This window comes from Amblyomma mixtum, chromosome 8 (assembly GCF_055824585.1).
Source record: "Amblyomma mixtum isolate Tamu chromosome 8, ASM5582458v1, whole genome shotgun sequence".
Lineage (NCBI taxonomy): Eukaryota > Metazoa > Arthropoda > Arachnida > Ixodida > Ixodidae > Amblyomma > Amblyomma mixtum.
The window spans coordinates 20910742-20932447 of NC_143019.1; the positions used below are offsets into that span (position 1 = coordinate 20910742).

A 21706-nucleotide genomic window follows, 5' to 3' on the forward strand; every position below is an offset into this window, starting at 1 on the left:
TTTACGTTTCTCGTCTCTTGAATTTGGCTCATCAGAGCAGTTTGCTCTCATTGCAGCAATAGTGCGCTATGTTGGGCAAGCTTTTAATGTACAGTAAAGCCTCGTTAAGGTATACTCTCTTAAATGGCAGTTCCGCCTAGGACCTTGTTCCATGAAATTCCCAACTCGGCTTCCATAAAACTCTTGTGCTTGGTGCCGCTTAGCGACGCAGTGGCTTAACGTGAAACTTGGTTTATACGAAGCTGAAGTCTCTCGTAATCAGCCGTGAACTACACTGTGCATTGCAAGGAAACTTCACCACTGCTGCATTCCTGGTTTGGCCGGCTTCACTGTACGGTTGCTATTTGGCTCCACCTCGTTGCATTGTCATGGATTGCGTGCTTCGCACCCTATAGTTGCATACAACTCAAGAATGAAGCGGCTTTTCTCCATCAGAGGTACCCCCCTCAAGCCAATGGTGTCGGCCAATTCTCATGACCCTGGTAATGCAGGAAGGGGACTATCCCCAACCATGGAAGGATGGGATTATCCCCTTTCATCTGCCATTCCCTGAGTTATGCTAGCAGGGTCATGGGAACTGGCTGACTCCATCGGGTAGGGAGAGTGGGGGAGGCAGTGGGGCTGGAAGACACCATGGCCGGATTGGAGGAGAACGCATGTGGTTTTGCTGCAGCGGCCTCTAGACCGGCCGTGGAGGTGCTTGCTTCTTCCCGCATACCCTGTCGCTTGGTTTGCATGGCCGCTGTTGCCCTAGGAAACTGACTTGTGTCTTCAATTCTCATCGTAGGCGCTCTCCACGCTTCAGCTGTGGGTGCCGGAGTGACTGAATGGTAGCAATGGGCGTGTAGTGCCCATGTCTCCTCTGCTATGTCCTGCTGTTTTTTGCTGCTTCTGAGCAAAATTTCTGTAATGCCACTTATTGTGACGTTACAAATGCTGAAACCTGTGGAGGCTGCTGGAGCACAGTGCGTTGTGTCAACTGCGTTCCTCTCATTCAGTGTTCACAATTAATCGTCATGAACTTTTGCCTGATTTGGCCGAATTTCAAGTAACGCAGCTCCAGTATATAGTTGCCGTGGCAAGTTCATTACATCAAGGTCAACCGCCACAACACCTTTGTTGCATGGAATTCACCAATACATGTGCTTCAGTGGGGATGACATTGAAGAGTTGAGAAACTTCGTAATATCGAGGAATTCGCTGCATGAAGGTTCGTTACATGGCAGTTATGACCCTGATTGGGGGATTCGAGTGCACTCAACATCCAACACTGCTACAAATTCCCACTTGGCACAACATGTACTTATAATGCTCAAAAAGAAATATTTCCAAGCCTGGGTGGCACCTCCCGTCACCCGTTACAATGGGGACATCATGCGCCCATCTATTGTGCAAGTTGCACTTTTGATCAAGATATTTCCTTGCAATTTCCAAACTGTGTGCAAGCAAGTAGTATGGCCTGTTTCTAGCATCTGACAGCACTGTAACAGTAAGAGTGGCCACTTTTTGATCCAAATCTTTTTCTCTTGTGTTTCGGGTGCTGGCTTTATGTCAAGCACGATTGAACCCAATCAGGATTGTAACCAGTAGTGCAACGGTTGCTCGGCAAGTTGTCATACCACATGAGTACAAGAAATAACAATATATAATTGCTTTATGGAGAAGGTTGTTGCCATATTGTGATGGTTCATGCTCTCGTACCATACTTGCTCTGCTACGATACGCCTGATGGCGACGTTTGGAAATGACATACCCGTTATCGAGTGTAAAGCTGCTCATAAGAGCTGAATACCGATTGCTCATGCATTGCGAGGAATAGCGTTAATTTGTTTAAGGAAGTCAAAATAGTAGCCATGAGTTGATTTAGCAGCCAAGCAGTGTAAATAAAAATTATATCAGTTGCCTCATATTTATGAACACATTGCTTATTCATGGGCTATAATGTGTAAGTAAATGCACTGTTCTGCTTCTGAACAAGCCAGGGCAAACACTTAAAATTAAGAAGCAGTTCAGCAAGGCCAGAAGGCGAAATATACAGGTGCTGCCATCACTGGGCGTTTTTGCAAGTTCAACTGCGTTCGTTGACACTGATTTTTGGGCGCGAATCCCAGACACTAGGCTACATTACCATTCATTTCAAAACAATGCTACCTACCCTTCTTGGCACAGATGTCACGTTCTTGAATCCAGAGGCAGGAAGGTCTCTAAAACAATTTCTCAGCCATAAATGCATTTTTTTGTGGCGAGACAAACATCAACATACCCAGAGAAAGCCTGAGAATCAATTTTTACTGAGAACAATAATTGTATTTGTCCTCAGTGTCCCTTAAAGTGCTTAGTGCCATTGTTTGCGGCTGTGTAGAATGAGTATGAAGTTTGACACGGAAGCCCTCGTCCATAAAACATGCCAAGCCGCTGTTTACAGTGTGCAGTTTTGGCACATTGTCTAATGTCAGTCCATAAAGTCTATAGATTTTTATAGATGAATACTATAGACTTGTCTGTGGGCAATACAAATCCTGGACACAGTCTATAGACAATCTAAATGTATGGCCATACACTCTTCTTAGACTTGACTATGGGTAGTGTATAGACCGTTTTGATAAGGGACAAGTGCATAGAGATAAGCCAAATCAGTGCCAAGCAGAGTGAACAACTTGCTGCAAGTCTCCACTTAGATTGGTGGTGGTGGTTGTGTACTATAGTAGTGTATTGTACCGCAGTGACTGTGCAGGTATTTAACAGATAAAGCACTACTCTCTTGGACCTTCTCTCGATGCTCAGATAAACTGGCAACCTTTATAATCTGTCCAGCCAGTCTTGCCTGCTGCCTAACATGTTAGTCATAGCAACATTCTTTTTTTGAGCTTGCCGCACAATAGCCTTAGATGCTTATGCGGCATTAAACCCAACACAACAAATCTTTTTTACAGGCGGACATATATTAGCATACTTGTAACAGGCCTTTTTTTTGTTTTTTTTTCACTGAATACTAGCTGGTACCGGGGTGAGAAAGTGCAGTTGACAATGGGCTGATGCAAAATTAAATTGATTTGATTACCGCCCACACAGCTGAGAAACCGCGCCAGCACAAACTTCTCCAAAGCTTTCTTGGCTGCTTTTTGACCATGAGAAGCTCTTGGATCACCACCACATTGCAGAGCTTGATGATGACAGTGAACGTTCAGCAAGACATGCAAAAGCAGTGCATGGGACGAAGTTGGAGGTTAGAAAAAGAGAGAAAGAAAAAAAAAAGTGTTTAATCTGATCACCAACACTTGTTCTAGTATACAGTGAGCCAAGCGGCCAGTGTATCCCAAGTGGCACCATCGCCTAGACCGGTTTGTAGTCCAGCTTGGACTCCAGCTTCTTGTTGTCGGCCACCTTGCGCACCGCCTTCATGAAGTCTTCCTCAATCACAAACTCCCGGTCCGCACGGATGGCAAACATGCCTGGGCAGAGAGAAAGCAGCGACCGTTATGGCGACACCCAAAACTTTCCAACCACTTCTTACACTGTAGTTGCTGTTTGCTGACATTCTTAAAGTTGTGTTGTTTCACGTATAAAGTCATACTCATAAGCAAGAATTACCACTGCGTTGTGGTAGCAATGGTGTGCATGCATCCGAGATGTTGATTTTGATTCTTGAAGACACGGGGGCAGTTCGGACAAAAAGCGCCAAGACTAACATGTTTGACCCACACAAGGCGGGATCATAAACCCATTTTCACAGCGTCACCCCAGAGAAGCTGATAGCTAGTCCAGGGGAAAGCTTGTACCCACAGTAAAACCGGTGGGATTGGATGCTCACACCACAGCAGTCACCGGGCTTTTGACGTAACCAGGCTTGTCCTTTCTTGCTGTCGCTCCCCTCTATACTTCTCCTCACTATCCTCTCCCTTTCCCTTTCATTTCCGCCGGTTGCAGCTCGGGTGCTTAAGATATTAGATAGCAATTGCCGCGGCCGGCAACACTCTTTTGCTTCACTTTTTTTATTTACCTATTTTTTAAATAAACCACTACCACCTTGAAGAACAAAACAAATAAATGCACTGGCAGTGTAGTGGTCAAGCACAAACCACCCTCTCATGGCTCCAATGCATAAGCCAGAACTGAGAGCTACATACACAGGTGCACGGCCTACCACCCAATTTAACCCTGACAGCCTATGCTAAAGGAAACAATATTTCTTTTCCCTGACTTTCGTGTTTGACAAACTTGTGAAGACAAGTGCACACTCTAGTCAAATCAGCAGTTATGAATGGTTCAGGGAACCCAACAAGTATCGGCGATGAAACGGTCTAATGCCACAAGTGCATTATATAAATTAAAGCAAAAGTGCAACAGGATGGTACAGCTGCAGAAAAGCCGTCTTTAAGAACTTGTCGCGATCCGAAAGATGCTGGTGCTAATCTGGTGGCGTCAAGTTCACCTCTTCTCACAAAGATCTGTCCAGGGCATCATTTTTCTTAGGTGCATTTTGAAATTAACTTCACTTGCCTTCAAGCTGAATCAAAATATTGCAAGAAAGGAAAGTTATAAATGTTGCACAAGAAGCTAGCTGAAATTTTATTCCAAGGAGGCAAGCACACTTGCCCTGGAGTACACAAGCAAAGGCAAGTAGATCTCCATTTCGCAATGAGGAACGATACCAGCAAGAGACTTTCCAAGCATATCAAGGCTGATCACACCATCAAGCAATTCACCACAACTCCCACATCTAGACAGACCAGGGCTGGTCACATTGTGCAATTCACCATGACTCCCACGTTTAGACAGACACTGTCAACTGCAAGCCAAGTACACAACGTGCAGCAATACTCACCAGCTTCAGTGCACACATTGCGCAAATCCGCGCCGTTGAACCCGTCCGAGAGCTTGACCACAGCCTCCCAGTCTGTGCAAGCAAAGAGATACGAGGTCAGCTAAAGCTAAAGCAATCAGATGGATTAAATGCAATTTGCATACAATTCCTTTCAACTGGTTCTGTTCAAATACTCGTGACTTGCTGGGTCAACCGGGCAATTCTAGCAATAATGGCAAAGGTGACAGAAAGGATGCAAGTGTGCCAAGACAGAAAAAAAAGAATGAGACAATCACTTGCGTTCCCTTTGACTCGTCTTGGCGCTGTTTTTACATCCCTTCTGTCAACATGCACTAACCAACCCTAATCAACGCTCTTCTAGAATGGAAAAGATGAGGATAGAAGGATTGAAATGAATAGACAGGAAGACAAGTGCAAGCGAATTACAACTACGACAACACAAATAAGCTCTTTAAAAGCAACGGTGAGAGGTTGGGCACGTCATTCACTTTGAGCTTGTGCCTGCAGGCACAGTCTCGTCTGCAGCTAAGTAATGTAACTCCTGGTAACACATAGGCACTGCAGCAGCTGCAGTGTTGCAGTCACGGTACAATTACGTCAATGGGTTTGAAGCAAACAGCCCGAAAAGTTCTCCACTCACCAACTTCGCCATGCTTTGTGATGGGTGCAGCATGGATCTTGACAATGTCGAGCCTAGCCTGCTCGTTTGGCAGTGGGATCTCTGTAAAATATAAATTATTCATCTGTTGAACGTAAAGTAAAATTAATTCATTCAATGAGAACGTCTTCGGAAGCTGTAACAAAACCTGGGATTGTGGCTGCTTCAGAAGAAAACTCATTACTGCGAGCTATGGCAACTGTTGCCTAGACAGGCGCAATGCCTGCTTGGAAAAAACAGAAACATGCCTCTAGCAATCGCTTCTGGTAATGAAAACACGGAATCGGTGAAACCTTGTATGCAGGTACACAATTTGAACGGTAAGTTCTCAACCAATAAGAAGATCAGCGACTCGAATTACTAGTATTCGGTATGGTAAGGTGGTTAAAAGCTTGAAGCGAGTGGTTTGCGAATTCCACTATACTGATGTAGGCAGGCGCACCTCGCTGATCCACAGGTGGGCTGTGAGGGTGCAAGCTGTGACTGAACTCTGCGGCCATGCGTCCTAGCTGCGACACCTGGTGGCCCCTCTGGTAACTGCCATCACGGTCTTATTACTGGCTGGCGCTTTTTCGGAAATGCTCTGCCATGGGCTCTCTTGCTGTTAGTATCAACAATATATCCAGTCTCCCCATACTAGTGTACATGATGTGTGTTATGCTTGTTGTTAATCATGGGCGTGCGAAGCACAGAGGCAATCGCACACCCATTCCAGCAACAGAGATGCTGAGTGCGCAGCTGTAACAACACAGTCACGGCCCAATGAGAGAAGTCAACACGTTCGCAAGCATGGGCTGCTTTTCCTGTACGAAAATTGGTGGACATTTAGCTTTGTGATAAACAAATTTTTTCAGTAGTTTCAACATTAAGTTGAAAATTTGAGAATTGCTACCGTTGACTCTTGAAGATTCAAACTTAAAGGGGGCTAAAACTTTGTTCGAAATATGAAAAATCAAGGGGAACTTTCTTTTTAATGGAGAGGACGTTGACACCTGGGAAGTGCTTCGATATCAGTGCCTCCACAAGATGCTGCACTGCAGTGAAGCATGTCTTCTCTGCAAGCACAAGCTGTAGTAGTCCGTGAGCTAAAAAATGGACTGGGATGGGGCACTTCGCGGCTCCATAGGGCAGTCACCTCGCCAGGCTTGCGGCGAAATCGGGCATTCCCACATAGCACCCCAGATCTTCGAATTAACCAGGTTGGTGCAAGCCGCTGGTTTCGAATTATCCAGTCAAATTTACGTTAGAAGCTATGAACCCACAGAAATTCTTAGAATTATCTGGGATTTTGAATTAACAGAGTGTGAATTATCAAGGTTTCGCTGTACTGTCTCCAAACAAGAACAGTGCAAAGGTGACTTGCCGATCTTGCGGTCGAGACGACCGGGGCGCAGAAGTGCGGGGTCCAGGGTGTCGGGACGGTTGGTGGCCATGATGATCTTGACCTGGCCCAGCGAGTCAAAGCCATCCATTTGGTTCAGCAGCTGCGCAAGAAGCCATGCAACGCACGTTGCACCTCAGAAAAACATGGCTCTGAGTAAAGTGCCATAGTAACAAGTGGAAGCAGGTACTAAACCCCGTTTTCCATGTGCTTAATACAATGTGGAGCAATCATCCAAGAAAATTGATTGTATGGAAAAAAAAAATAGAGGGACAGAGAGAGAGAGAGAGACATAAAGAGGTGAAAAGACGGAGGGCATTACCTCCATGAGAGTCCTCTGAATCTCTCGGTCAGCGGACGTTCCTTCTGAGAACCTGCGGCCTCCTGGACATCGGCAAAACAACAGAAACATCAGCAATCTGCTGTGCACACACGCGCAATGCTGTCTGGGGGTAATCCAAAACAAGAGACAGCAGCTCTGCCACCAAAGACAAACGGCAGCCACAATAATTCAACATTTGTAACATTATGCGAGATTTTAGCTCAAGAACAAAAGCTCAAATCAGTCCTTGGTCAATAATTTGTGACGGGAGCCTCTAAAGCCGGCACCTCTGTGCAAGAACCAACTTTTTCCTTTCATGAAAGCTTTCAATGATCACCGCAGATGAAAAAAAGGTTAACTGTACAACCTGTAACGTCACAATCTAAAGAGGTGCCATGCATAAGCAGTTCTTCCTACCTTCTCCTACCACAGCTTCATGAGTGTCTGCAGTATGTAAAATTAATAAACAAAAACTCTCTCCAGATGTCTCTCCCCAAGAGCTGAAAGAACAAGCTGCTTGTAATTATATCTTTGCGAGAAAAAAAACAAAAGCACCTAGCCATAAACATTAACTGTTAGGCAGAATCGTAACAGATTTCAGTGCACTGCAACAAAACAACTGAACCTGAATGTAGCCAAAACAAGAAAGAGACTGCTGCATCTCAGAAGAACTCACCGATGGCATCAATTTCGTCCATGAAGATGACACATGGTTGATGATCGCGGGCATAGTTGAACATCTCGCGGATCAGCCTGGCACTCTCACCAATGTACTTGTCGACAATGGCACTTGAGACAACCTGCAGGGAGGACAAGGGAGTTGATAAAGGAGACTGCAGCATGCTGCCAGACGATGCAGATATCCGCAGGAATGAGCGCATACAGTTCACTGGCCTTAACAAGAAAAGCCGCATCCAAGAGCAAAGCAGTAAGTGGAAGAACGTAAGATAAAGGAAGGTTGCAGGAAGGGTCGATACTCAGTGGGAGACGAAGAATGAAAAAACCAAGTGCCTCTTGTATTAAGACAAGGAGGTCCACTTATGCAGGGGACTGCCAGACACAAGGTACAGAACATAAAGATAACGCACTCGAGTAGAATCTCAATGATAAGAACATGATTAGTATGAATTTCAGGATGATGTGAACTTGTAAAATTCCCCAGCCAAACAATTTACGACAAGTACACGCCGAAACCGCAGGGCACCACACGCACCTTGAGGAAGTTGGCTTCAATCTGGCTGGCGACAGCACGTGCGAGCAGAGTCTTTCCGGTGCCAGGGGGACCGTACAGCAGGCAGCCCTTGGGAGGGGTGATGCCCACACGCTGGAACAGCTCGGGGTTCAACAGGGGCAGCTCAATCACCTGAGGAGAGAAGCCAGAGCCAGGATGTTACGACACCAAGTCACCCCCCCCATGCCACGTTTTAGGTTTTATTCAGTTTCTAGTGCTGATTTCAAATATGTAATCTATTTTTCACTATATGTGTAATACCCCCGATACAAGGGGGCCTTTAAGGTAAATAAACTAAACTAAACTAAACTAATCTCTCACAATATTGTCACAGATGGGTCCTTAATCACACAGGCTAGGCACAGGCCACAAACAGAGAAGCAGAGTCTCAGCTCCGAGAGCACGCGAGTTCCACACTTCGTCCTTTCGGCGCCGCCCGGGGACACCTGGCGGCAATATCATACATCTAAATTCCTTTGTGTGCTAAGACAATATAAAAAAAGGAAACACCCATCAGAAAGCCATCAGTAACACGCGGCTAGGCAGTATGAACTACAAGGAATCCAATGTTGGAACTACTTTTCAGATTAGGCCAACGTTAGTTATTTTGATAGGACTAGTTAATGAGCAGTCTAAATTAGAGTTCACAATAAAACTTACATTGAGCAGCGTGCTGCAACAAAAATTATTGATATACCTGCTCTAGACAGTGCCTTCTCGTAAACTTGCAAACATTCAAAAATTTGCGTCATTAGAAAATGAGAAAAAACAAACAGAGATGAGGTGTAACTTGAAATTGTAAACTGCGATCATGGCTGATATTTTATCCAAGAAATGAAATATGCCAGAGATAGGCAGAACATGGGCTGCAGCTTTTAAAAACGCTATTGGCCCCAAAGACCCTCACCCCAAGAAGAACTTCCAAACAATAAAGGATGTGAGCTCAACATCAAGGCATGGCTGGAGGATGACATGGAAGCTGAGCTGTGTTTGCTGGCAGTCTAGAACTAAAGGCCATTGACCAAAATGTCAAATTGGCGGGCTTCACAACTGACTCACAAGGTCTGACAAAACAATGTACATTTTTAGCGAACAGCAATTTCTGAGAGTTATGTTCAAGTCTGAGAACATAAAGTGCGGAGAGAATGAGGAAAAAAAATTCTCACAGTGCTACCCCATGTGGAGATCATAATCGTGACACATGAACTAATAGTGTTACAAATTCAAATGCGTCAGTAGAACAAAATTTTAAAGGGTGCTCAGTTGCATTATGAATTTACAATGCGTTAACATTTGAAGCCTTTGTGCACCACACGAGACACACTCTTAACCGCTCGCAAAGCTTCTTCATAGTCATTCTTTCATTTTTCTTAGTCATTCTGAGGCATTTTCATTTTTGCTGAGTAATCTGTAGTCATTATTAGCCACAATCAATTCTACACAGTCTTTTTTCTTAGGGTTCTTCATGGCAGCCACCTTCCGGCCTCTCGCCTTTACAAGTGGAGAGGGTGGTTTCAATCTCTCCACTCTGCCACCAGCCAACCATGGGAGGTGGCTCTTCCGTGTACACCACCTTATGTACGCTGACATCGGTGGGTGCTCATGATGGGGCTTCTAATGCCAAGGCACTAAGAACTGTTGACAGCCTCTAGGCCCAGAAAACAGTTGTCCATGCTCAACAAGAACTAAGATCTGTACGAGCAATTCAGTGCCCATCCTTAGTCACCTTCTGTGGTGTCTTGAGAACAAGAGCGATGACTGTGACCAGCAGAAACAAACAAACGAAAAAAACACCTAAAGGTACCATTACTACTTTCCAGTCAAAGAAAGAGCAAGGTGCCAGACCCATTGCTTTCAGCACGCTTTCTCTCGACATCAGTTTGGCCTGCACTTACCTCCCGTAGCTCGCGGATCTGCTCGGCAAGGCCTCCGATCATGGAGTAGGAGATGTTGCCGGGGTCCTCGTGCGACATGTTGTAGACCAGGGGGTCCACCTCGCGAGGAAGGTACCTGGACGTGGCAGGAGGCACACATTTTAGGACCACACAACCACATGTGAACAATGCCAAAACAGTGACTTAGGGAACGTGGCCAAGGTATTCCACCGGCAGTTAACGTTCAATTTGAGGAATCGAGGCTCAAGCACCTGCTTGGAATCCATATATTCATGCACACCGCTACTGTGTAGAGAGCTTTATATACCCTCTCACACAACAGGAAAAAAGGACAAAGCCATCCAGGCAGCACATAGTATGGCGGCAGTGGCCTTATTTACCATAAAGCCTCACAGGTATTGAAGTACCATAAAAAATCACAACAACTTTAACCAGCAATGTGGCCTCCCTACAAAAAAATGCCTTAGTCTTCAACATTAGATCTCTCTCACATTCAAAGCAGTTGCATAGGTACCCATTTTATTAAAATCAGTCACTAAAGGTCATCGCCATTTCAACAAGACAAGCATGTATTGCTTGTGCGCACTTGCTACCAATGCATGACTGCAAAGCACTGACATGAAGCACGATTCTGATTGTAAGGCTGCCTCTATGTAAATAATGAAGACAGAAGCTGTGCCATGTTGTTGAAAGTAAGCTCCTACACTTTCCTACACAGTTTACAGTTAACCAACTTGGAAACCAGGCCTCTGAAGTCTCCTTCCACCTAAATCACCAGTGGCAAACCAAATACCCGGAGAAGACTTCACAAACAGTTTGAAATTATTTGCACCATGCAGTTCTTGAAATACACCCTTGTGCACGAATGGGGTGTTTCAACCAGCTCGAAAACTTTGCGCACCTAAGGGTATATTAAAAAAAAAAAAACAAGAAAGGGAGGTCCTTTTTCTTAACATGAAAGAATATATCACAATACACTTTTGCTCCACGTTTCACAATTCTCAGTCCGTGAGATACTTTGAACTCTGTGGAATTTGATAACCATCGGGCTCACATAGCTTTGATTAAAAAGGTTTCATCCCCGACCACACTAATTCCGCACTTGCCTCATGATGGTCAGGGTGGTCATATCCAAGGCCACACGTGTTCCTGGCTTCAGCTTGGCTTTGTCCAACTGTCGTCGGCATCCAACCACGTAGCGTGGTCCATTGGTTGCCTTGACAATGACTGCATGGTAATAATAACAACATGTTGTACCGAGAGGGTAAACTCAGTATTAATGATCAAATGATCGTAAAACGTCACAAGGAGGACTCAACAAAAGTAAAGAACCACTTACATTTCTCCTCTGTCAGTTGCTTTAGAACCTCGCCAACGATCTAAAACAGATAACATGGTTGTTTCAGGTCAACAGTGAAGGCTAGCAGGCCAATAAAAATCAATGGTTCCTGAGGTCAATCATTACTGAGATAAAATCATGCCTATCTTGCAGATGATGATCATATTTCAAATGGAGATGCTATGCAAAGAAATGCATCATGCCAAAGATACGACCATTCGCTACATTTAATACTCACCTGGCCAACACTTTGAAGTGCCTTCAGGTCATTTTCGGACTTTTCATACTGCTTGTTCAGTTCTTTCAGTTGTTCGCGCACTGAAACGAGTTGAGTATTGTCATTACTGCGATAACCAATGCAAAGTGACACAATGCTGCAACATGACATACAAGCTAAGAAAAAAACAGCTGATTCATGTATAACTTGCTACTTCTCAAGACTGGTGTGCAGTCTTGAGAACATAAACCGCCTACAGCATGTCTACACTGTCTGTCTTGTGTCGGCGGACGACTTCCTAGAGCGCAAGTATGTTATAACTGCTGATTTCGCCACGGGTTATCTCTTTGCGATTTCTGCATTTTTTTTTCTTTTTTGAAGTGTGGAAATAACGGCACATCGTTAGCAAATTCGAGACTCCTTCCAGCAGCCCATTGCTTTCCTTCCTTGATCTTTAAATCAAGCAGCAGTCATCTGGTTCCTTTACTTTCGTTGGTTTTACGCAATTTTGTATCTCGCAAGTCAGTCCAATTCACTGCTTCCGATTGAACGACGATGGGTAAACCCAGCTTGTGAGAAAAAACGGTTTAGGCTTCGTCAGAAAAAAATAATCGCCAGACACGGAACGAAAAGACACAGCACGAACGGAGCGACAATGCGAACTCATTCATTCTTACGAAAATAAAAATTAAAGCAGTTCGTAGCTGGTCACTGCGAATAACACTAGCGGCGCAAGGCTAGCGGGAAGGCAAGACGTCGCTACACGCGTCAGTACAACGAGAACTAGAAAAACCGTTACGCTTGCACTCGAAAATTCGTGTGGGATACCCTTCCAGACACGCCATGGACCGAATCGAGGCAATTTTGACGAACATGAATCAGCGTTTATCACAGGCGAGCTCCAGCCCACACTGAAGCCGGGACGCGAAACCCGCCGACGGCGGCATATCGGCGGCATCCGATACTCACTTTCTTTGAGCCTGCTTTCTATCTCCTTGTGCTCGGTGAGCTTTTTCCGGTAGTCCTCGCGACATTTCTCCAGTTGCTCCCCTGGAGACGACACCGGCGGAGTGGCCACTGTAGCGGCCGCCATGTTTCTCTTTTTGCTGCGACTGGGAATTCGGATACGGATTTGTCTCGTATGTTCTTCTTTGTAGCCTTTCTTTGGCACTGGCTACTGGCAGCAAACGGCTCGTAGCGCGGTGCTTTCGAATGGTATAGTGTTGCCGCCTCTGAATGAGTGAGAGAAATGGAGGCCTGCATTGCCTGATAAAGTTATCACCGTCTACCTGAACAGAATTTCGGCTTCAGACACTTTTCCAGTGCGTTGTCCGTCCACAGCCGCCGGCAGGACTGCGAGAGGTCGTTGCTGCCCGGTCGTCTAGCGGCATGCACAAACTCGGGGGGATAGGCAAAGAATCATGAGGAGTAATTTAGAAGGCTGATCAAGACCCAGTAGACAGTAGCACGCACAGATGAAATTAGCTGGGCCAAGAACAATCGCCTTTTTAATAGGCCAACCTGATTAAGCTCAGCTTCGTAACAATCCTTCGCTTCGAGACAGGATGCGATCGCAGATAACGCGATCCTAGCGCTGTGGAGCGCATTCACCCAAGGGAACCCACCCGTGACAAGGCGATTCCAGTAAGAGCATCCAAGCAAACAAACGAGCCCGCTTTCAAGTTTATTGCACAAGAAAGCTTACATCGTTTCACGGGCACACAGCAATGCAGCGAGTAATTTTTTGACGTTTCACAACACGGACAACGAAGCCAATTCGAAAGTAACAGGGACAAACGCGAAGAAGCTCTCAGCAGAACAAAACAGGTGCAAGTAACATCTTTCAACCAGCGCCTTTCAGCAGACCAACATCTCACCATCACTGTAAACAGGTGACTATTCCTCCCAATGCAGCCAATAATTCCAAAGCTTGCTATTTCCGTCTTAATTTAGCCACCGCGTAAAAAAAGCACCTTGAGATGAACAAAACAAACATTCTGCGAGAGCTTTGAAAACAAAGGTCAAACTTAACAAGAAGTAACGAGAACAACAAGCAATAAAGGAAAAAAAAAACCTGCCTGGTCTGGAAGCAGCCTCTAGGATACGAAAAGAGGCGTTCATGAGACTGCTTTCCAGGGCGGATGAGAAGCGACAACAACAACAAAAAAAAAGCGACCGGGCGTTGAGAATTAGTCCTTCACTTGTGCTTCCAAAAGAGGTCGCGGAACCTGTTGCGGATCTTTCCCACGGGCTTGACATTGCCCTCCGCGACCTTCTTCTCAGCGCACGTCGTGTCTTCTGGGGGTGTAACGCAGCCGCCTGGTCCAGCTTCGACCAGGACCTCGCCTCCCCTGGCCCCGTCTCCCTCGGCCAGCGAATGAGGTGGAACCACCACCGCGCAGACCGCTGGTCCGCTCTTGCTCACGGGGGCATACAGCTCGAGCTCGCAGTACTGGGCGTTCGGACTCTGGGGCCCCTGGGATCCCTTGAGACTCATGACTTCTGCCGGTGGAGGCATGGGCTCACCCTCGGCAAGCCTGCGCTCCCCACCGCCCGTCGATGCCGTCGAAGTGGCGTCGAGTCGGTTGGATCCAACGAGGGTCTCCATGCTCAGGGAATGCTGCTGGGGTGGGAGTGCCTCGTGCTGCTCGTTCATGGGGAACTCGTAGAAGGACAGGGAGTCCCTGTCGCAGCCCACACCTGCGCCTCCGCCGCTCGCACGCCGCTGCTGTTGCCCGGCAGTCGCCGTGGCGGCGGCCGTGCCAGTGGCGTCTGCCTCGGTCACAGGGGGCCAGCGCTGCTTGAGCGATGGCTTGCGGGGTTGTCCCTCCATGTAGAGCGTCGTGAAGTCGGTGTCCGAACGGGCCAGTTGGCGGGACACTTCGTCGGCGGATTCGTGATCTCCCGACGACATGGCGGCTTCTTTCTTGGGTCCGACAAAGGACTGGGCGGTGGCCAGGAAAGGTGCCCAGGGATTGCTGCTGTCGACGGACGCCGCCCCTGCACCGATTGCCGCCGGCCCGTGGGCACCTTGGAGACCCGTCTCAGCTGCAGCCGCCGCCGCCCTGAGGGTGGTAGACCACGGATGCAAGACGGCTGCGGCATTAGACATTTCAGTGGCGGCGGCGGTCACAGAGGTGCCGGATGCCTGGCCGCAACTGGCCAGGGCAATGTTGCTGGTGCCCTTGCTGTCGGTCGGGCCCTGGTCGTACGTCCACCAGGGGCAGTCGTAGATGAGAGCCCGCGACGCGGCAGTGGCCTCACTGCTGCACCGCTCCGCAGCGGCCGCCATGGCCGAGGCCTCGGAGCCTGCCTTTATCTTGTTCCAGCTCCTGCTGTTCTCCGGGTAGCGCTGGAACCCAACAGACTGCTCGTCGCCGCCGGTTGCAAACCGCCCGCGGCTCCCATGATGACTCGTGTTCCGGCCGGCCTTGCGACGCTTCATAGCTTCTTCGTACTCTTCATCTTCGCTCCGCAGTAAGTATTCGACGCTCTCTTCAACGAAGCACGGCACTAACTCAGGATCCCTGTACTCTTCCTTGAGAGCTTCATCAATATGGACCGAAATGGGCGGCCTGGTGCACTTGGCCCGGGCACCTTGATGTGTTTTGCAGGAGCATAGGCGCGCGAAGCTCTCGCTGGTCATGGAGCCAGCGGTGGTGCAGTAGACGCCGCAGCTTTCGCAAGAGGCCAGTGAGCGGTGACCATTGTTTTCGACAGTGCCGAAGGCGCCATATGAGGAACGACCTTCGCCACTTAAGATACCTGAACCGGAAGCAGGAAACTTGAAACTTGACGAGTCGCCCCTCTCGGTGAGCGTGTTCGCTGCACGTGTCTTGCTCTCCTGCGGCAGTTCTTTGGCGGCCGATGAGGTTCCGAAATCTCCACCCGCCGTACGTGTTTCTTCTGATTCCATCTTGAGCGTACTTCGCGGCGAGACGTCAGAAGGCTGAAGCACCGGAGCACTTGATCTAGTGGGGGAGGACCCGGCGTGCTTTTCCAGGACGTTGTTGGCGCCGTCAATGCTTGCACCGTCTGGGCCGAACGCAGTTCCACCAGTGCTGGTGGCATCTATTTCCTGCTTCGCTTTGTAGTCGGCCACCAAGCCATCCAGGTGCTCCTTGAGCGTAGTCGTGTCCTCGGCAAAGTTGATGAGGATCACATCGCTCGCGAGAGACGTATTGTCTGGCACCTGCAAGTCTTTGGCTAGGGGCGAGCGGGGTTCAGAAATGTCAGAAAACCCGTCGCCTCTGGACAGGGACGAGGACTCTTGCGATGAAGAAGCATGTGGGCTCGCCGACTCCGCGCTGGTGCCCCTCGATATGGCGTCCGATGGAGTAGTCGACGGCGATCCACGGCTAGGAAGATTTCCCTGCTGTTCTTGCACATCTTGCGTCGCTCCCTTGATGGGGCTGCATTCTTTGAGAAAGGCATCAAGCTCTTCCAGACGAGCCACTGGGCATTCTGGATTGAGGTTCTTCTCAGGAACGTAGCTTGATTTGCGGTAGGCGTCATCCCTTGGTGAAGACGTTGAAGTGCCGTTCGATACCAAACTGTCCAGGTAGATCTCGGAGCTGCTTGTAGGCGGTTCTTCCGCGTACGACAATGGTGAGGGCTCCTGCTCGCCTTCAGACAGCGGTTCCAGTAAGCCATTCACTTCAAGCTTAGCCAGCTTTTCGGCTTCGACGGCACTGTTGGCCCCCGGCTCCTGTATCTGCTCTTGATGCTTCGTGTTCGCTTCTGGAGGCTCATCTCCAGGCTTGCCCTCTTCTAGTTTTCCCGTGGTAGACGGCGTCTCTTCCGTGTCTACAGTCTGGACCGACACACTTCGGAGCTTGTGGTCGCGCCATTCTTCTTCGGATGGAGACGACGTGTCGGCACTTGATTCAGGTTTCCCTGGAGTGACGCAACGTTGGCCCGGAGAAAGGAAGCGGTCAAACTGTTCGTTGACTTCAAAGTTTGTGAGCTGGGTGAAGGCGTCTGCAGTCGCCGAAGAACGTCCCACATTGGCCAGGTTGGTTCCGTGCAGCAAGGCGGCATGCAGGATACGGCTCTGGAAGGCTGATTCCTCGCCGTCCTTCCAGCAGGCTGCATCGACTTTGTGGGCATCGGCGGAACGATTGGGCCCGGCAGATGGACCGTCACTGGCTTTCTTTTTGTCTCCACTTCCATCAGACACCTTCGGAGAAGTCGAATGCTTCTGCCCTGAGCCTGGCGCCGCCGCCCCGTCCAGCTTTTTGTCCGGGCTGTTCTCCTGCCGAGTCACGATGATGTTGGAGCCGACAATCTCGGCTTTGTAGCGGATCCGGCGATCTTGGCGCGCGGAGCGTTGCTCTTTGGGCGGGGATTCCTTGGGTGCTGACAGGACGGGTTTGTTGCCGTCTCCAGATGCACCACGTGCGTCCTGCTTGCCGCCTAGATTGAAGTCCTTCAGCACCGTCGAGCTGTAGACCCGGGGAGTGTTCCTGAAGGGCGGTGCTCTCGTGAACGTCTTGTTGCTGCTGCTGTTGTAGCCAGAGTTTCCGCCGGAGCGTTCCACTGAGGACTTGTTGAAAGTCATGTTGTTCATGCGCTGTGGCTTCTTGGGCTTGGCTCCCAGCACGTCCGACTCTGGTACGCTGGCTTCCTGGGACCGGCGAATAGTCATGCCTCCAGAAGCCTTGGACTTGGCTTGATTAGTCGACGATGCCGCCACCTGGTGCTCCGCCCTCTTCGGCAGAGAGGGCGACGCGCCACTTTCGTCGGCCCCGAAGGCGGCCCTCAGAGGGAACGGGAGCGGTGCGACGGCGGTCAACGGAGAATCCCTGCTCCTGAAGGCGGCAGCTCGGGGTGGACCTTGGACATGCGTCGCCGTGGGCGGCGAAGGAGTCTTCGCTGTAGCGCCGGGCTTACTCGAAGGCGTCGCCAGAAACGATGGCAAATGCAAGTGACTTGCCGGTGGCTTGCTATCCTTGCGCGGTATCCGAGGGTTCTCCCTGGTCCGGAACGGCCCTCCTCCTGAAGCACTCATGGCGGCGGCGGCGGCGGCGGCGGCCATGGAAGAAGCTGGACCGTACTGCTTACTGCTGCCGCCACCGCTTCCGCCGGCAGCGCCCCCAGCGGGTCTCTCCGTGGGCAGCGTCGGGCCAGGAGTCCAAGGCGGGGCGACTCTGGGTGGGTAGACCTGCTTTCGCCGGCGGCTCTGTGAGCGCGATGGTCGCTGGTGCCACTCGTAGGACCGGGGTCTGCCGAAGGGCGGTGGTGGGGGCGGTGGCGGTGGAGGCGGTTGGTGCGCGGGTGGCTCGCCTGGCGTGCCCATGAGTCGCCCGGCGGACATCTTGTCGGGGATGTAGCGGTAGAACGTGCAGCCGTTCCACTCGAACTGGACGATCTTGGCCTTGTCCTTCTTGGCCTGCGCGCTCGCCGCAGCGCTCAGGCTCGGGGGCTCTGGCGGGGGTGCGCCCATGTAGGGCATGTAGAAGGGCGAGCCCAGCGGCGGGTAGCGGGGCGGCCACAGATGACTCCCGTGCGCCGGCCGGCCGCTGGTCGGGGGCCACAGGGGAGGCATGCGGCCTGCACCTGCGGCCGCATCGCGGCGTCGCTTGGGGGGTCCACCGAATCGCATCAGGGCCGAGAGGGCTGGGGACGACGACGCCTTCACTCCGGGACGCGGTGGGGCCTGGTTGGAAGGACGGCTGCGGGGACGCTCTTCTACGGCTTCTGCCCCGTTCGATGCCACCAGCACGAGTGGAACGCGCGAGGCACGAGCTTTCGCTGCTCCTTCGGCTTCGTCGTCGTCTCGTGGGGCTTAGTACACGTGTCCTTAGGCGTGGCTCCGAGAGAAAACGACGTAGAAGATGTGCGCATGCGTGATCGCTTCAGCGCGCAGGTTTCGTCTTCTTTGAGCACAAAATCTGGTGTCTTCGTTGTTCTAACGAAAACAAAGTCGATCTAAAGAGGGAAGAAAAGTAAAAATTTAGGGGAAATCTATTGGATTGACCCGGATGAAATGCGGTAGTATTTATTTCACTCGCCAATCTGTTCTAGTTCTGATTCTATTCGTATCGGTTATTTTATTCATTTTTGCTGAGTCATTCTTAGTCTGGTGTCTCCCTCTCCCCTAAAAATGGAGAGGGGATGGTTTGCAGGTGGAAGGTGGAGCGATGAAAATATTCCTTTAGACACCGCCTGCCAATTGCTCTGGTTAGTTCGTTGGCGTCGCCGAAGAGTTTTAAAACGGATGGACAAAACAGGCAACAAAAAAATGAAGAAAAATAAGGATACTGACAGGATATAGGCAGCCGGGCCTGACCATTGTTTTTATCCTTCCAATTTCCTTTCTCTTCGATGTCGCAAAATTCAGTGTCAGACAGTAGGAGACCTTTCAAATATTGCGTTTGGCAGCCTATGGGCCAGAATGCTTTTGCCCCCCAAAAGAAAACTATCATCATCATGCACAGCCTCCAAATAAATACCATCAGAATTCACTTTTCGTTTTTTTTTATTATAATGCTCTCTATTTCGCATTAATTGCACGCCACCAATTTTTCTTCCAATCTTCGTGCCTTCAGGAGGAACATTGAAACAGCAGCAACAATGCCATCTGCTTGCGGTGTCTTGGCAGCGCAGTTGTGCGTCCTTCTTGTTCTGGTCTCAAGATGTACCCCAACCAACTCGCCCAGCAACACACCTTGCTCAGCGAAGAAGCCCGGATTATCAGGCGACTTTACTTTGTTCGTTTGACGTGCACCGGATATATATAAAGTATATCCTATAGATTCACCCCTGTACAACAGGAGATCCGAGATGCCGGGCTATATTTCCCGCTCCTCATAAATTAGTTTTTAAAGCTGTCTTGCACCTGTGCACACAGTCTGCCTTTCTAAAAAAAATTTCAACCAACACCACCTCAGTCTACGAGGAAGAGTCGAAAAGTAACCTCAAAATGGTGATAAAAAATTGTAACCTTGTAGTGCGCGGTTCTACTTAGCTACTGGGAGCTATTTCCTGCACCAGGTTTGGCAGCGCATTGTGGCCCTCAGCATTACTTAAAGAGTTGCGTAAACAGACTGTGCAGAAGATGGCGGCGTCCGTGGTAGTGCGTACGATATAGCAGCAGTGTGCGATTGTTAATTGTTTGGCAAGCGATGGAGAAAAAACCGATGGATATTCATCGACGAAAGAAGGAACGGAGTCAGGTTTACGTACTGCACAAAACTTCAGAAACTTATTTGCGATATTTGCCGACGAAGTTCAGCCCTTACGACCTGGTGAAAGCAGCGGTGCATATGAGGTTGTTGCATCAAGCTCAAATACTTTTTTTTTTTTCTACCAGAATTCATTCACTGATGAGCAAATGGGGCACCTAGGCTGGACGTACTTCAGATGATGTCGAAACGAAAAAAAAAAATACTTTAATGCGTCTGCACTGAAGCCCGCTTTCGGGTGAAAAAAACAGTGGTCTGTAAGCGTGTCCAAAGTCTCCACACACCGGCTCCTCTAGCGGATTTGAGCGGATAGGAATGGATCGGAGCGGATCGGGACACCTTTCGGGCATGCTCCGGGCACCCACCCACCCGCTCACCCACCTCCATGCACCAACCAGAAGCCCAAGACGTTATGAAATGCAAATACGTAATTAGAGGGTGATTCATGTGAAGCAAAATTTCATCATCATCATCATCAGCCTGACTACGCCCACTGCAGGGCAGATGCCTCTCCCATGTCTCTCCAATTAACCCTCTCCTATGCTAGCTGCGGCCACTATATCCCCGCAAATTTCTTAATCTCATCCGCACCCCTAACTTTCTGCCGCCTCCTGGTAGCCCAGATTGTATAACAGCCTATCGCAGAACGGGATCCGTAACGCCGTCGCGTTAAGATTGCCCTTTCCATTTTTGGCAGAGGAGGGAGAGAGAAAGTGCGAGAAGAAGAAGAAAGAGAGATGGGGGAAAACGACGGGTGGCCCACAGTGGCTTGGGAACTTGCGGCGATAGCGGAGGAATACCCGGCTGGATTGCGGCTGCCTCGGGCAGAACCCATAGTGTGGCTATCGTAGAAGGAGGACTATAGGGGAAAGGAATGAATAACCTTGGGGAGGTACAGCCTTTGTCAAAAGCTTGGAGCCCAGGGGGTCTGCTTCTGAGCCACACTGTGTGGTTCGTAATGCATCTCCAGCGCTACAAATCACCTGAAGGTAAGATGATTTCTGGTCCCGCCTCCTCCAATGGGTAGCGTTGCCACGAATGCTTCAGGAGTCCCACTGCGAGGCTTAGAAGCAAACCCCCTGGGCTCTAAACTTTTGACAAAGACTGTACCAAGGCAGAGTGCAGAGCTGTGTGTCTAAACCAAAGCTACAGCAGCTTTCGCTGATTTATGTGCTAAGCCGCTAATCCTATAGCTCTACTGATCTATTTTTTTAAATGCCTTCTGTATGCGGAATAACTCTTGCTTTTAGTTTAAACTGCGCCACAGACTCACGCTATCACCATCGGCTTATGTTAGCCGAACCCTTCATATTCGAAATCAAGGAAGGAGGAAAACGAAGTTAAGGGTGTTAGGGCATGGACACAGACATCGTAATAAATTATCGGTTAATCTTACCAGCCTTTCGCCTCTCAAGCGGTGCAGCTGTTAGTTGGCGTTGGTTTTTTAAGCACATTTTCCTGTAAAATCATTGCCGTCGACGATTCTTTGTCTTGAACAGCGGGAGAGCGTGAAATGTTCACACCCGTTTGTCCTTCGGTGTTCTAATGTAACGAATCGCGGACAAAAGCTCGTCGGACGAATTCTCTCAAATTCTGTACTTAGCCGAACAAAATCTCACCACTTTATTTCGTGATCCTGTACAAGCTTATCG

At 49.2% G+C, this 21706-nt stretch overlaps 2 protein-coding genes across 2 annotated transcripts; both read right to left on the reverse strand.

Annotated features, from left to right (window-relative positions):
* Nucleotides 1-3220: 3220 nt before the first annotated feature.
* On the reverse strand, nucleotides 3221-12975 carry Rpt4 (Regulatory particle triple-A ATPase 4). The gene is made up of 12 exons (XM_089556792.1): nucleotides 12838-12975; nucleotides 11890-11969; nucleotides 11652-11691; nucleotides 11419-11539; nucleotides 10313-10427; nucleotides 8400-8549; nucleotides 7863-7986; nucleotides 7187-7248; nucleotides 6847-6967; nucleotides 5466-5546; nucleotides 4826-4897; nucleotides 3221-3452 (listed from the first exon to the last, which is right to left on the reverse strand). The coding sequence occupies exons 1-12, from the start codon at nucleotides 12959-12961 to the stop codon at nucleotides 3334-3336; spliced, it is 1209 nt and encodes a 402-aa protein (XP_089412918.1). The 5' UTR covers nucleotides 12962-12975; the 3' UTR covers nucleotides 3221-3333.
* A 1090-nt stretch (nucleotides 12976-14065) lies between these two features.
* Nucleotides 14066-18472, reverse strand: LOC149331617 (uncharacterized). The gene has a single exon (XM_089555528.1). It carries the CDS (start codon nucleotides 18470-18472, stop codon nucleotides 14066-14068), a length of 4407 nt encoding a protein of 1468 aa, XP_089411654.1.
* Between the last annotated feature and the right edge of the window lie 3234 nt (nucleotides 18473-21706).

Excerpts from the sequence above, each read along its gene's own strand:
- Rpt4 (XM_089556792.1), bottom strand. The coding sequence starts at position 12,961 with ATGGCGGCCGCTACAGTGGCCACTCCGCCGGTGTCGTCTCCAGGGGAG. Across the intron at positions 10,428-11,418 it reads ACCACCCTGACCATCATGAG|GTACCTTCCTCGCGAGGTGG; the intron begins GCAAGTGCGGAA and ends TGCCACGTCCAG. Across the intron at positions 5,547-6,846 it reads TCGTCTCGACCGCAAGATCG|AGATCCCACTGCCAAACGAG; the intron begins GCAAGTCACCTT and ends TATATTTTACAG.
- LOC149331617 (XM_089555528.1), bottom strand. The coding sequence starts at position 18,472 with ATGCGATTCGGTGGACCCCCCAAGCGACGCCGCGATGCGGCCGCAGGT.